The sequence below is a fragment of the Colius striatus genome, chromosome 20 (assembly GCF_028858725.1).
Source record: "Colius striatus isolate bColStr4 chromosome 20, bColStr4.1.hap1, whole genome shotgun sequence".
Classification (NCBI taxonomy): Eukaryota; Metazoa; Chordata; class Aves; order Coliiformes; family Coliidae; genus Colius; species Colius striatus.
The window spans coordinates 6,550,470-6,561,944 of record NC_084778.1 but is presented as its reverse complement, the minus strand read 5'-3'; the positions used below and the strand labels follow the sequence as shown (position 1 = coordinate 6,561,944).

General features: G+C 57.3%; 1 protein-coding gene across 1 annotated transcript; it reads right to left on the bottom strand.

Moving 5' to 3' along the window:
• Positions 1-2,074: 2,074 nt before the first annotated feature.
• On the bottom strand, positions 2,075-5,806 carry LHX1 (LIM homeobox 1). The gene is made up of 5 exons (XM_062012492.1): positions 5,637-5,806; positions 4,198-4,424; positions 3,663-3,940; positions 2,884-3,049; positions 2,075-2,454 (listed from the first exon to the last, which is right to left on the bottom strand). The coding sequence occupies exons 1-5, from the start codon at positions 5,804-5,806 to the stop codon at positions 2,075-2,077; spliced, it is 1,221 nt and encodes a 406-aa protein (XP_061868476.1).
• Positions 5,807-11,475: the final 5,669 nt, after the last annotated feature.

Here is an 11,475-nt window from a genome sequence, read left to right as displayed (position 1 = left end):
AAACATTCTCCCCCACTGCCCTTTAGAGAACTTCATATCTACCGACTGCTATTAAACAATTGACTTTGTATCAGCTCTGAAAAAAAAAAGCATTTAAATTCCTTTCATGACACTGAGGTTATGCTGTGTTCAAAACCATCCAATTAGTGGGAAAAAAATAAAAAGGAAAATAAATATTACCTTTGCAGAGTGAATTTGACTAAAAATGGATCAATTCCAAATGGTACCTTGGCAAGGTTTTACATTTTACAATACATTTTGTTTTATGCATCAAATAAGCATTTTTGACTATGCTTTATCTTAGCACAGAGCAAGCCTAGGTTATGATAAGTTGACAATTTGATTAGTTTCCAATTGTAGAATAAACCTACAGCGTGAGACAGGGTTTGTACTTCCACAACTGCAGCTGGGAAGGAAGGCTGGAGCTGCCGCTGACTGACCGCTCTCTGCGTCGGCACCAGGGCTTCGACTCGTACCAAAGCAAAGGCAGCTCTGCAGGACTGGCAGCAGTGGCTCGTGCTTTCTCGGGGCTGTTTTACTCAAGAGAATCCTTTTTGTCTTTTTAAAACATCAAATGAAACACAAGTTATCTAAACATCAGATTTTCTAATTTTATTAAAAACGCACAAATTTTATCCAACATGTTTTCTTTCATACAGTGAATGGTCTAATATGCACTGGAGGTCACACAAGCTTAGGTTTATTAGAACAATAAAAGACATATGAGAAATTTAATATATAAAGAAAAAAGTAGCAGCTGTTGACTGCATATTTGACCATAAAATTTAAATATTTTGGACTTTTATTTTAAAGACACAAAAATAAAACCTGTGTGGGTCTATATAAGTCATATTAACAATTCCATGAATGTTCAACAGGACTAAAAATTAGCAAAGATGTGGTTTTTTCTTCTTTTTTTTTCCTTTTTTTTTTTTTTTAACCTTGTAACACTTTTTTAAACACCTTCTCAGGTTGCTGGTGCAAAGCACCTTACAGTATTTGTGCTATATATTTACTTTATTTGGCAACTGTCTGGGTTTTGTGGGTTTTTTTTTCTTTGCCTTCTGTAAACAACACCTTTTACAAACTAGCACAGTGAACCACAAGCCCTGCAATCTGTTATAACATCTACAGAAAAGAAAAAGGAACTATTTTGGTTGGTTGCTCAAAATATTTTGCTTTTTTTTTTTGTCTTTCTTGAACAAGAGGTTCTAAAACAGGATTTATTAGTAAAACATTGAACTCCTGAATTTAACATTAGACGTAAACAGTTGACTGTTTTTAGTTCAATAGAGTCTTTTTGTTTAGCTTTTCTCTCTCTCTGTGAAGGTAGAATACTTTTGTTTGTTTGTTTGTTTGCTTTCAAGTCATTTTCGTTAGAGGTCTGGGTGGTGACCTTTGCTATGACGAGGAGGTTTTGTACGTGTAGCTTTGTGAAGGTAGAAGAGTTGGTGCTGAGGGCTTAAACATTTAGTATTTGCTATTTTGGAAAAGAAAACAAAACCAAAGGAAAAAGAAAAGAGTTGTCCCACCTGATAGTCAGCAGGCTGAAATGGCTGAAGCTAAAAAGAGTTTCTTGTCGTCGAACTTTCTGAGAGACAAAAATTAACAAACAAATTCATAATGCCAGAACCATCCTTAACCGGCAACGCTAGAGTTCTTGAAGCTTTTTTCTCCCCCTTTTCTTTGACCTTTCCTTCATTCAATTCTGAAATCTTTTTTTGTTTGTTTGTTTTTAAATGAGAAGTTTCTAAGGATTGTGGCTCTTAGGATGACATCCAACAGGGTAATCAAACTCACGCCATCCTACGGCATGGCAGCACGTTACTGTACAGCTTCACCAGTTTCTTTGTCAATGGTACAAAAAAAGTTCCCTTGCTTGTTTGATACAACCATAACATGAAGATTGTCCTGGTCTAGAGCAAAGCTTGCCTTGGAGCAATTTGGATTCAGTTCGTTCCCAAGGGAATATTGTCTTAGGGCAGGAGAGATGTTATATTTATTCATTTCTGTACACCATAACAATAAGCAGACTAGATGATCATCACTTACTTAGACCCAGTTTGTTTTAAAGCTACCACACAGCCGCTTCATTCATTTCTGGTGGATGTGACAAGTGATTGCCATAGTTAGCACCACCGTTGACGGATATCGAAGAAAATGGAGGACTGGGGCCAAAAACTTCTGCTGACATGGAGTGCAAGGACCCGGGCAGGTTGGGTTCAGGACTGGGCGAGTCTCCGGGGGGGTGCGACATGATGTCAGTGAAGCGCTGGGCCTCACTGGAGGGGTGATGTCCGGGCAGGGGGTGATCCATGGCCCCCAGGGGAGTGCCTGACGGCCCTGAGGAGGGCACGAAAGGGAGATCCACGGGTGTCTGAGCTTGAGATGAAGGAGGTCCTTGCGGGAAGAAATCGTAATTGCTGCCAGGGCCGTAATACTCGCTCTGATAATCTGGTGGACAAGGAGAGACAGAGGGAAGGTGACACACGGGCAAAGTAACTGGAAAGACAGGAGAGCGCGCTTTAAGGGCAGTGCTTCGAAATGTCACTCAGAGCTTGCCGCAGATCCAAGGGGCAAACGCTCTGAGGGCTTGGCCGGGTTCTAGCAGGGATCCCCTTCCAGCAGAGCTTGCGGCCAGCACCGATCGGCCCAAGCCCCGGGGCAGAGCGGCCACAGCCGGGAAGTCACCGCCGGGGGCTGGGGGAGGGCAAGGAGACCCCCGGGCCGCCCGCCCGCGTCCCCCGCTGAGCGACACGGGGGAGGAGGGATCAGTCCCGCCGCAGCCCCACCGGCTCGTCCCGGCGAGCCGGCCCCAGCGCGGGAGGCAGCGGCTCGGACCAGCCCCGGGCGCGGCGCGGCGCGGGGAGCCGCGTTACCCACCTCCGTAGAAGGAGAAGGGCCCGTTGGGGATGAGCTCGCCGGGCTCCAGGCGATCCACCAGCGGCCGCATCCTGCGCGGGCTGCGGAAGAACGCGTGCCGCCGCGCGCCCAGCGCGCTCAGCTGCTTCATCCGCCGCTCCTTCGACCGGCGGTTCTGGAACCAGACCTGCGGGCGGCGGGACAGGCGCCGGTCACGGACCCGCCGCGGACGGTGTCCGCCCCGTCACCCCCCGCCACCTCCGAGGTCTCTTTTGTGAGGAGGGCGGGCCCGATCCGGAGCGCCCCGAGCCGCGCTGCTGCTCGTTACAAACGGGGCCGAGCCCACGCGTGACGGCGGCCGCGCTCCCCCCCGCCCGCAGGTCAAGAATGATTGAGTTAATTCTTATTACCCTGACAAGATTACTCCTAATTACCCTCACACTGAGACTCTCCGATCTAACCTCGTCTTTAATGGTCCTTTAAGCCCCCATTACCCCCAGCGCTGCGGGTTTATAAACCTTTTAATAATTCCAGCGCATTCTCATTCTTATTTATCCATTAACCCCTCACATTTATGGTTATTAATTTCGATACCATTTGCAGTTCTTTAGTACTTTCTAAGAGAAAACCGCAGCTCTGCCCCTGCCCACCAGGCGGGGCCGGGGGGGGGGGGGGGGTGCAGCCGGGCCACCTCGAACAGAACGATTTAAAACGGCGGCGCGGCCCCTTCGAGCCCCCGCAGCTCCCGGAGCGTGCGGGGCCGTGCGCGGTGCCCCGGGGCGAAGCGGGGGCGGCGGTACCTGGATGACCCGCATGTTGAGGCCGGTCTCCTGCGCCAGCTGCTCCCTGATGTGCCGGGTGGGTTTGGGGGTGGCCGCGAAGGCGGCTTTCAAAGTCTCTAGCTGTTTGGCTTTGATGGTGGTGCGGGGTCCCCGTCGCTTGGCCCCCAGGTTCTGGTCGTCGTTTTCGTTGCTGCCCGTCTCCTTGTCGGATACGTTGGCGCTTTCCGAGTCCTTGGCGTCGTCCTGGGAGGGGTCTTGGGAGTCGGGCGACAGGCTGGGGTCACTGCCGGTGGTGGCTGGGTGAGAGCAATGTGGGTCACACTCGGCCTGGAGGCGGCCGAGTGGGAAATACCGATGGCGGGGAATGCACCGCGGCATGAACGAGAGAGGGGGAAGGAAGGAGGAACAAGGGAAAGGAAGAAGGGAGGAGGGAAAGGAAGGAGGAACAAGGGAAAGGAAGAAGGGAGAGGACCAAGGAAGAAGGGAGAGGACCATCTCCCACCCGCGGAGCTGCCAGGGCTGAGCACATTCCCGCTTCGGCCGCGCTCCTCACCTGAATGCAGGCTGTTTTCTTTGGCAGTATTGCTGTTATTTAGGTAATCTTCTTTGCACACAAACTTGTTTTCGTCTATGATGTAGAGCTCCTCGCCGGTGGAGAGTTGCTTGTTACACATCATACACGTAAAACAGTTCAAGTGGAACACTTTGCTCCGCGCCCTGCGGACCAGGTCGCTGGGGGAGATGCCCTGGGCACAGCCCGCACACTTGGTCCCGAAACACCTGCGGAGAGAGCCCGGCAGTGGGTCAGCAGCGCCCATCCGAGCGGCGAGACCCGCCAGGAGCAGCCCGGCCCCGACGGGCAGGCACACCCCGGTCCCGCACCCCTCACCGCGGCCTCTGCTCGCGCCGCACTGCTCGGCCGTGGAAAACGAAATGAAACAAAAGAAAGTATCACCCCAGAGCGTTCTCACTTCCTAAGGAAAGAATGCCTGAAATTATACCTTAAAAAAAAACCACCACAAACCAACCCAAACCAACAAAACCCGGTGGAGTGATGAAGCATTAATTAAACACCCGAGTTGCCGTTGTCCAGGGTTTCCCCCCTGACACTCTGATTAACGACGCTCTGATAAACATTAAGCAGAAATCCTTGTCTGATATTACTTGGTGACGGAGGAGCTGCCGGTAGCTGAGGAGCCGAGGGCCGGACCCGGGGCAGCCGGGCCCGGGGCAGCGCGGGCCGCTCAGCCCGGAGAGGAGCGATGCGGTGTGCGGCGGCAAAGGGCTGCGCGGCCACCCCGGCACCGAGTGCCGTTATCGCCAGTGTGCTGGGGGACCCAAGCGGACGGGCCTGGCCGGTCCGCTCCGAGCCCGGGATTTCTCCCGGCCGGGATGCGCGGCGGAAGCGGCGACGAGAGAGTGCTGGTACCCTCTCTCCTCTCCGTCACTCCCTCCGGGGGTAGTCGCTGCCCCTCGGGGAAGCCACGGTTCGGTTTAACCGTGCGAAGCCGTGCACCGATCCGCGGAGCTCCGCCGCACCGGGCCTTCCCCACCGGGAGGCACCGGGCTCCGGTTGTGCCGGGAACAACGCTGCGCTCCGGCCCGCGGAAAGCCCCGGCAAGTGCCGCTGCAGCGGCGGCGTCTCAGCACCGGGCCCGGGACAGCACCGGGCCCGCGACAGCCCCCGGCCCGTACCAGTCGATAGTTTCGAGGCAACTTTAGAGAACCGAAGCTCGGCCGGTGCCCGCGGAGACCGGCCAGGCCTCGTCTTGAGGGCCCCGATGGGGCGCCCAGGAGTCCTTCCCCTGGGCATGACCCCTACCCGCCGCGGGATACCACCCCGAGAAATAACTAGGGTTTCAGGGGGATTTGTGTGTGTGGCAGAGGGAAGAGGCGTTTGTGCCAACCGGGGTAAAGGTAATTAAAGAATAAAAAAGGCAACTAGGAGATTAAAAATTGGGTGCAAAGGAGGCTGCGGGGTCCGGTACTTACCGAAAGAAGTCGTTTTTGCAGTAAAGCTTGCCTTCTCGCGAAAAGCATTTCTCTGTCAAATTGCATTTACATTCACAGCACTGAACACACTTCACATGCCAAGCCCTGTCCAGTACATTCAACAAAAACCGGTCCAAGATTGGCCTTTTGCAGCCTGCACAGTGAACCATTGTCTTTGGTTATTTCTGAAAGCGGGGGGTGTTGGTTTCCCAGGTGTCAAGCAAAAAATAACAATAATAAACGATTTAAACAAAAAAAAAAGAGACGACAATACCGGCGTAGTTTTGCTCTGTTTGTGTGTGTGTGTTTGTTTGTTTTAAAAGCCTTGGAGAAGCGGAGAAGAAAAAGGAAGGGAGGAAGAAAAAAAATCTTCGTTGGAGTGTCCTAGGAGGGATACACAGGAGAAACCACCCACTGCCCGGGGAGACCAGCGCTTCGCCACACCGCAGAGTCCCGGCCGCCACCAAGCACGACAGCGGTAACAGTAACGAGAACACAGCAGCGACTGTCAGGATCGGCGCTCGTTAGCAAAGAAAATGAAAAAAGAATCAAAAACAACGCCAAAAAGCGAGCGTGATGAGTGGTGGTTTTTTTTTTTTCTCTCAGGTCTGAGGTAGAGGAGTCAGGAGTCAAAGTGCTTTTCCCAAAGAAAAATCAAAGGAACAAAAAATATATATATAAAAATAAATAAAACGAGACATGGAGACCCGACAGCGGTCAGAAGGGCTCGGGCTGCTGCCGCGGCGACATGGCCCTACGCGCCGCGGAGCGGGCCGCCGTCCTTACGCGGGTGGGGGGGTGTGGGGGGGGAGACGCTCCGCAGCTCCTGGCTTCGTCCTCTCTCTCGCTCTGTTCCTCGACGTCTCGGCGGTACCGTCGCGCCCGGTTCCTACCTACCCCCGTGCACCTCCCAGCGCGCTACCCGCGGCGGCCGGCCGCGTCCCCGCCGAGCCGGCGCGGCATCGCCCGGCGCTGTCGGCTTTTGTTCCGCTTCCCGCGGCGGCGGCGGCGGGCCGTGCCGTGCCGGGCCGTGCCGGGAGCGGAGGGGAGGGCAGGGCAGGGCAGAGAGCGGGGCTGCCCGCGCTGCCCGCGCCGTCCCGGCAGCGCAGGGCGCTCTGCATGTTCCCGGCAGCCCCGCGGCCGCAGCCTTATGCACCGCGCGCACACGTCACCGCCCGCCCCGGCCAATCGCCGCCGCCGCCGCCGCCGCCCCCCCCGCCACGCGCCCGCCGCGCCGCCGCCGGACGGGGCGTCCGCGCCCCTTTATAGAGCCGCCGGGGCGCCGCCGGCCGCCTCCGCCCGCACCCGCCCGCGCTGCGCCGCGGCCCGACGGACGGACGGCCCGACGGACGGCCCGCTGCTGCTCGGGCCCGGCCGACGCGCGCCCTGCTCGGAGGCCCGGGAGCGTGCTGCAGCGGGTAGGTGTGTCGGTACACGGGCGAGCGGGCGGGGAGGCGGGGGAGGGGGCCGCTCGTTGGGGTCCGGAACCTCCGTGGGGTTATGCATCCGTTATAAGGACCCGCCGGCCGCTTCCCGCTGCCGACCGGCGGAGCGGCTGGCTGGCGTGCGGCGGCAAACGAGTTCCTGGTTTAGCGTGGTTCCCCCCATCACATACTGCAGGCCCCGAGGGCGGGGGGCTGCGGAGCCTCCGGCGGGGCGGTGTGGCGCGCCTCGCCGAGGGAAGACCCGCCACTGCTCACCTTCCCGGGAGAAGAGGTGCGGGAGGGCCGGGACCGCGGCCTGGTGCGCTCCGGCGGGGCCGCGCCGGCGGGGATGCTGCGGCGGGCCCCGATGCCGTCCGGCTGCCGCGGGCAGAACGAAGACGCCGGTAACTTTGTGGTAATTCCGTTGCCCGTGCTCGCAGCGCCCGTCTGGGGCCGATCGGCACCGGCCGCCGCTAATCTAACGGGGTTTTGTTGGCAAATAAAAATTCATTTGCTTTTCCCTTCCAGGGGCTCGGGCGGTGGCCGGGGCGGTTAGGAGGGACGGGATTCCTCTTGGCACTTTGCTGCCCTGCGGGAGCTGCCGGTGTCACCGCCGGCGCGCTCTTTCACGCCTCCTTTACCTTGTTCTTGAGGGGGAAAAAAAATGTGAGGAAGGGAGAAATTGGAAAATAAAAAGCAAAACGAAGTAGGGAAAACCTTCTCCGGTGCCGAGGCTCTGAGCTGCATCCTGCCCGCCGCTCGGATCCGAGGGGTGCGGAGCCTGCTCGGGCCGGGAGAGCCTGCGGGGGCTGCCCCCGGGCTGGGGCATCACCTCGGTGCTCATGCGGATGTTTAAAAGCCCCGTGGTTGTGTCCACGATTTGTTCCACTTCCCCGTCCCCCTCGCCTTATCCCGGTTTCCCAGTGACCCAGAGCCGGCCATCACCGCCCCGTCGGGGCCGCGCACCGGGGCGCGCAGGTCTCTCTGCGTCCCTGCCCAGCTGTTAGTTTGCTTTGCCGCCGCTCGCGGGGATCAATAGAGCCCCTGGGCGCCCGCCCCCGCCCCCGCTCGCCCGGTTGCCCCGCATATGGGCCGCTTCTCATGCAGAGCGGCGGGGCCGGGGAGGCGCGGGCGGCCCCGCTCCGCCGCCCGGGAAGCGACAGCTGTAGGCTGCTGTCAGGGGACCCCTTCCCTTTGACCGCGGGCCCCCAAGTGACATGTGGTGGTGGGGATGAATGAGGGGAAGGAGATGAGCATCTCATGTCCATCAAGCACCAGTTTTTCACAGCGATTTTTTTCTTCTCCTTTCCCAGGCGTTAGCGAAAGCATCTGGTTCTCCCCTGCCCCCTCCCGCCCCGCCGGCTCCACGCAGGGCCCGGGGATGCCGAGGCGGGCATACACCGCTGTGCCCCCTACACACCCCCCTCGAAGGGGCTGCGGGTCCGCCGGCGCGGGGTACCCGCCGTACCTGCCCTGATTTACCGGCGGGACTCCCTGCCCGCCCGCCTCGACAAACGCAAACCTCCCGAAACTCCGTTGCGGGAAGGCGCAGACAGAGGGGTGCTGCTCCCCCCGGGCGCCAGGGACCGTGGGGTGCTCTAGTCTTCCCCCCCCCAGGACCCCGACACGGGCGTTTAAGAGGCGAAAAGGACAGCGCTGTTTCCAGCAGGCTCCGAAAAGAAAAACTCGCCAACGCCGGCCTCCCACGGGCCTTTTCTGCGCCGCGGGACACGCGTGGGGATTCCGCAGAGCCTGAGGGGAGGGGGGGGAATCCTCTCCAGGCACGAGGATGGGCGGCACGGCAGGACCCGGCCCGCAGCCCCCGCCCAGGGCAGCGCGTCGGGCTTGAGGGGAGGTTTTTTTGGGGGTTCATTGCATTTTGCAATTTGCCCGCGTCCCTTCTCTTCCTGGCCCGAGTGCCCCCCGTACCGCGGGGTGAATCGATCGAGGTGTTTCAGAGCCGAGAAAACCTTCTGCTGAAAAGGAGGGAAATTAAAAGAGTAGAAAAAAAACCCAGTCCAACACTCGAATTTCTTTTAAATATGATACGGAAGGAAAAAGAAGTCGCTTTCATGCGACTTTAAATTCGCATTTTCTCGGTGTCGTTCCCGTCTTTTTAGTTAAACATTATCCTCTTTATCATCACCTTTTCCACACCACTGCGCTGCGTAACGGCAATTCTCTCTCCTTTACCGGGGGACTGACACCAGACCCCGCGCGTCCCGGACGCCGCAGAGCTCCGGAGACCACCGCCGGTCCGGTGCATCCCCCCTGCCCCGAGACAGGCCGAGGAAGAAACTTCCCTCCCGCCCGGACACGGACACTTAGCGGCACTAAGCTTTCCCTGGTTTTGTTATTTTTGTTTCCTTAAAAAAGGAAATCCTTTCCTTCCCTTCCAGCATCGCCGGCAGCTCCCAGCGCTCCGCTGCCCGGCACGGCGGGGGATGCTCCGACACGCCGCGGCCCCGGAGCATCCCCTGCCGTCTCGGGCAGCCGGCCCACGAAGAAGGTTGTGGTACCCCCTCTCGAAACTTTCTCCTCGCAGGAAAAATACCTCATCCTGCTTAAATATATACGGGGTTAACGCACTCAACAAATATTGAAGTTCAGATGTAATTGAGGCTGGAGAACATCCCGGTCCCGCACTCCCGGCTCCGCTTGCCTTTTTCTTATTTATTTTGCAGCTCCCGCCTCCCCCCTTTGATTAGACATCCCCGGGTTTCCTTCCACGTCGCTAAATGTTGTCGCTTCTACTCCAAGCTCATGCATTGTTTATAGGAAATATAGTTAATAAATAATTACAAATCTGAGATGTACGTCTCTGCGTGAGCGGGGAAGGGAAAGCGACCGGGAAGGGACCGGCGGCGGTCCCGGGGAGGGAAGGAGGGGGTGTCCCCGAGCCCTCCCGAGAGCTGGTATCATTGCGGGGGCAGGGGGTTCCGTCGCGACCGGCTGGGGTCGGGCCGGTCCCGGGGCGAGGGGGGGAGTGTGACAGTTGTGCACGTTGTTAAAGAAAGAAAGGGCAGATAAAAGACGAATAAAAGAGAAAAGAAAGAAAGAAAGGGGAAAAAAAAGTAGAGGATGTGGCGGGGGCGGGGGGACAGTATAAAAAAAGAGGGTGAAATAAACCCCAGGAGGGTGCCCCCACCCCGGGTCATCCATCTTCATTGTCTCCCTGTGTGCAAAAGCAACTCCAGTATAAGGAAAAGCCACTATCAAAGCCATGGCTTTATTTTATATCCTATAGATCAGGAGGGAGGCAAAGCTTTATTTTCGCCCAGAGACAGATATTTTATTTCTCTCTTACGGTTTTATGTGTGAGAGATGTCAAAAAGGTAAAATAGATTGCTAATGCATAGGCAAAACGGAGCTGTTTTGGCATGCTCTGTGTCAGGAGGTCTCCCGGGGAGAGCGGGCTGGGGATTTAGGGCTGAGGGAGACTCGGGGGGATTTCTGCTAAAACATCTCTCGCCATAAATTCCGCCGCCTGGTCAGCTCGACGGGGAGGAAGAGTTTTAACGGGGAAGAGTTGGAGCGCGGCGGAAAGGGGCGGCGGAGCGGGAACCTCGGCGCCCGGTCCGGCCCCGCGGCGGCTCCGGGGGTGATGGGGGTGGGGGTGGGAGGGTTGGGGCAGCGGCGGGTTCGATCGTTTCTCCCGCCGGAGCAGCGGCCCCGCCGGAGCCGCTCCCGACGGCACAAAGCGCTTCTGGCATCTCCGCAACGGCTCTGCGCACCCATCGGCCCCGCTCCAGCCTCCCCCTCGACAACCCGACGGCATTCGATTTCCCCCCCCCTCCAGGCAGCCGCCCCCCGAGCGGGGCTGCAGGCAGTGGCCGGCTGGAAGCCGCAGCCCCCGCTGCTGCCGCCGCCGCTCCGTACCGGACTCAGCCCCAGCTCCAGCCTCAGCAGCGGGTTTGCGAGGACCTTTTGCAAAGTTAAAATATCTCTCCCCAAGCTGCAACAATTTTCATACTTTTTGACCTCGGGGATTTACTCAGCGCGTTAAGTTCAAGGCTCGGAAGCCCAAGGCTATTACTCATTTCGGCACTCCCACCACCACCACTTTTCACCACATATTTTATCATTTGACTTCCTGGCTTAAATTCATGTTATGGCAAATAATGGATGGTAATACTTTCCCCCTTCCCCATGTTAATTGTCTTGTCTGACAACCTCCGCATTCGAAATGATTTAAAGCAAACAAGGGTGCAGCGAGACCGGGAGACGAACCAACACAAAACATCTGCAGGAGCCCTGCAGCTCCCGCTGCTCCCCGGCGGGCTGGTGGCTGCATCCAGGGCATAGCCCTCTCCCCGAAAGCATCGCCCAGCACTCGCTGGGGTCACTGAGGTACCGAGGCAGCTGCTCTCCCGTATCCTGCACCCCCGGGCTGCCGTGCCCCTGTGCTCAGCCCT

Coding starts and splice junctions, on each gene's coding strand:
- LHX1 (XM_062012492.1), bottom strand. CDS start 5,806: ATGGTTCACTGTGCAGGCTGCAAAAGGCCAATCTTGGACCGGTTTTTG. Junction 3,941..4,197: donor AGAAAACAGCCTGCATTCAG/GTGAGGAGCGCG, acceptor GCTCTCACCCAG/CCACCACCGGCAGTGACCCC. Junction 3,050..3,662: donor TCAACATGCGGGTCATCCAG/GTACCGCCGCCC, acceptor CGCCGCCCGCAG/GTCTGGTTCCAGAACCGCCG.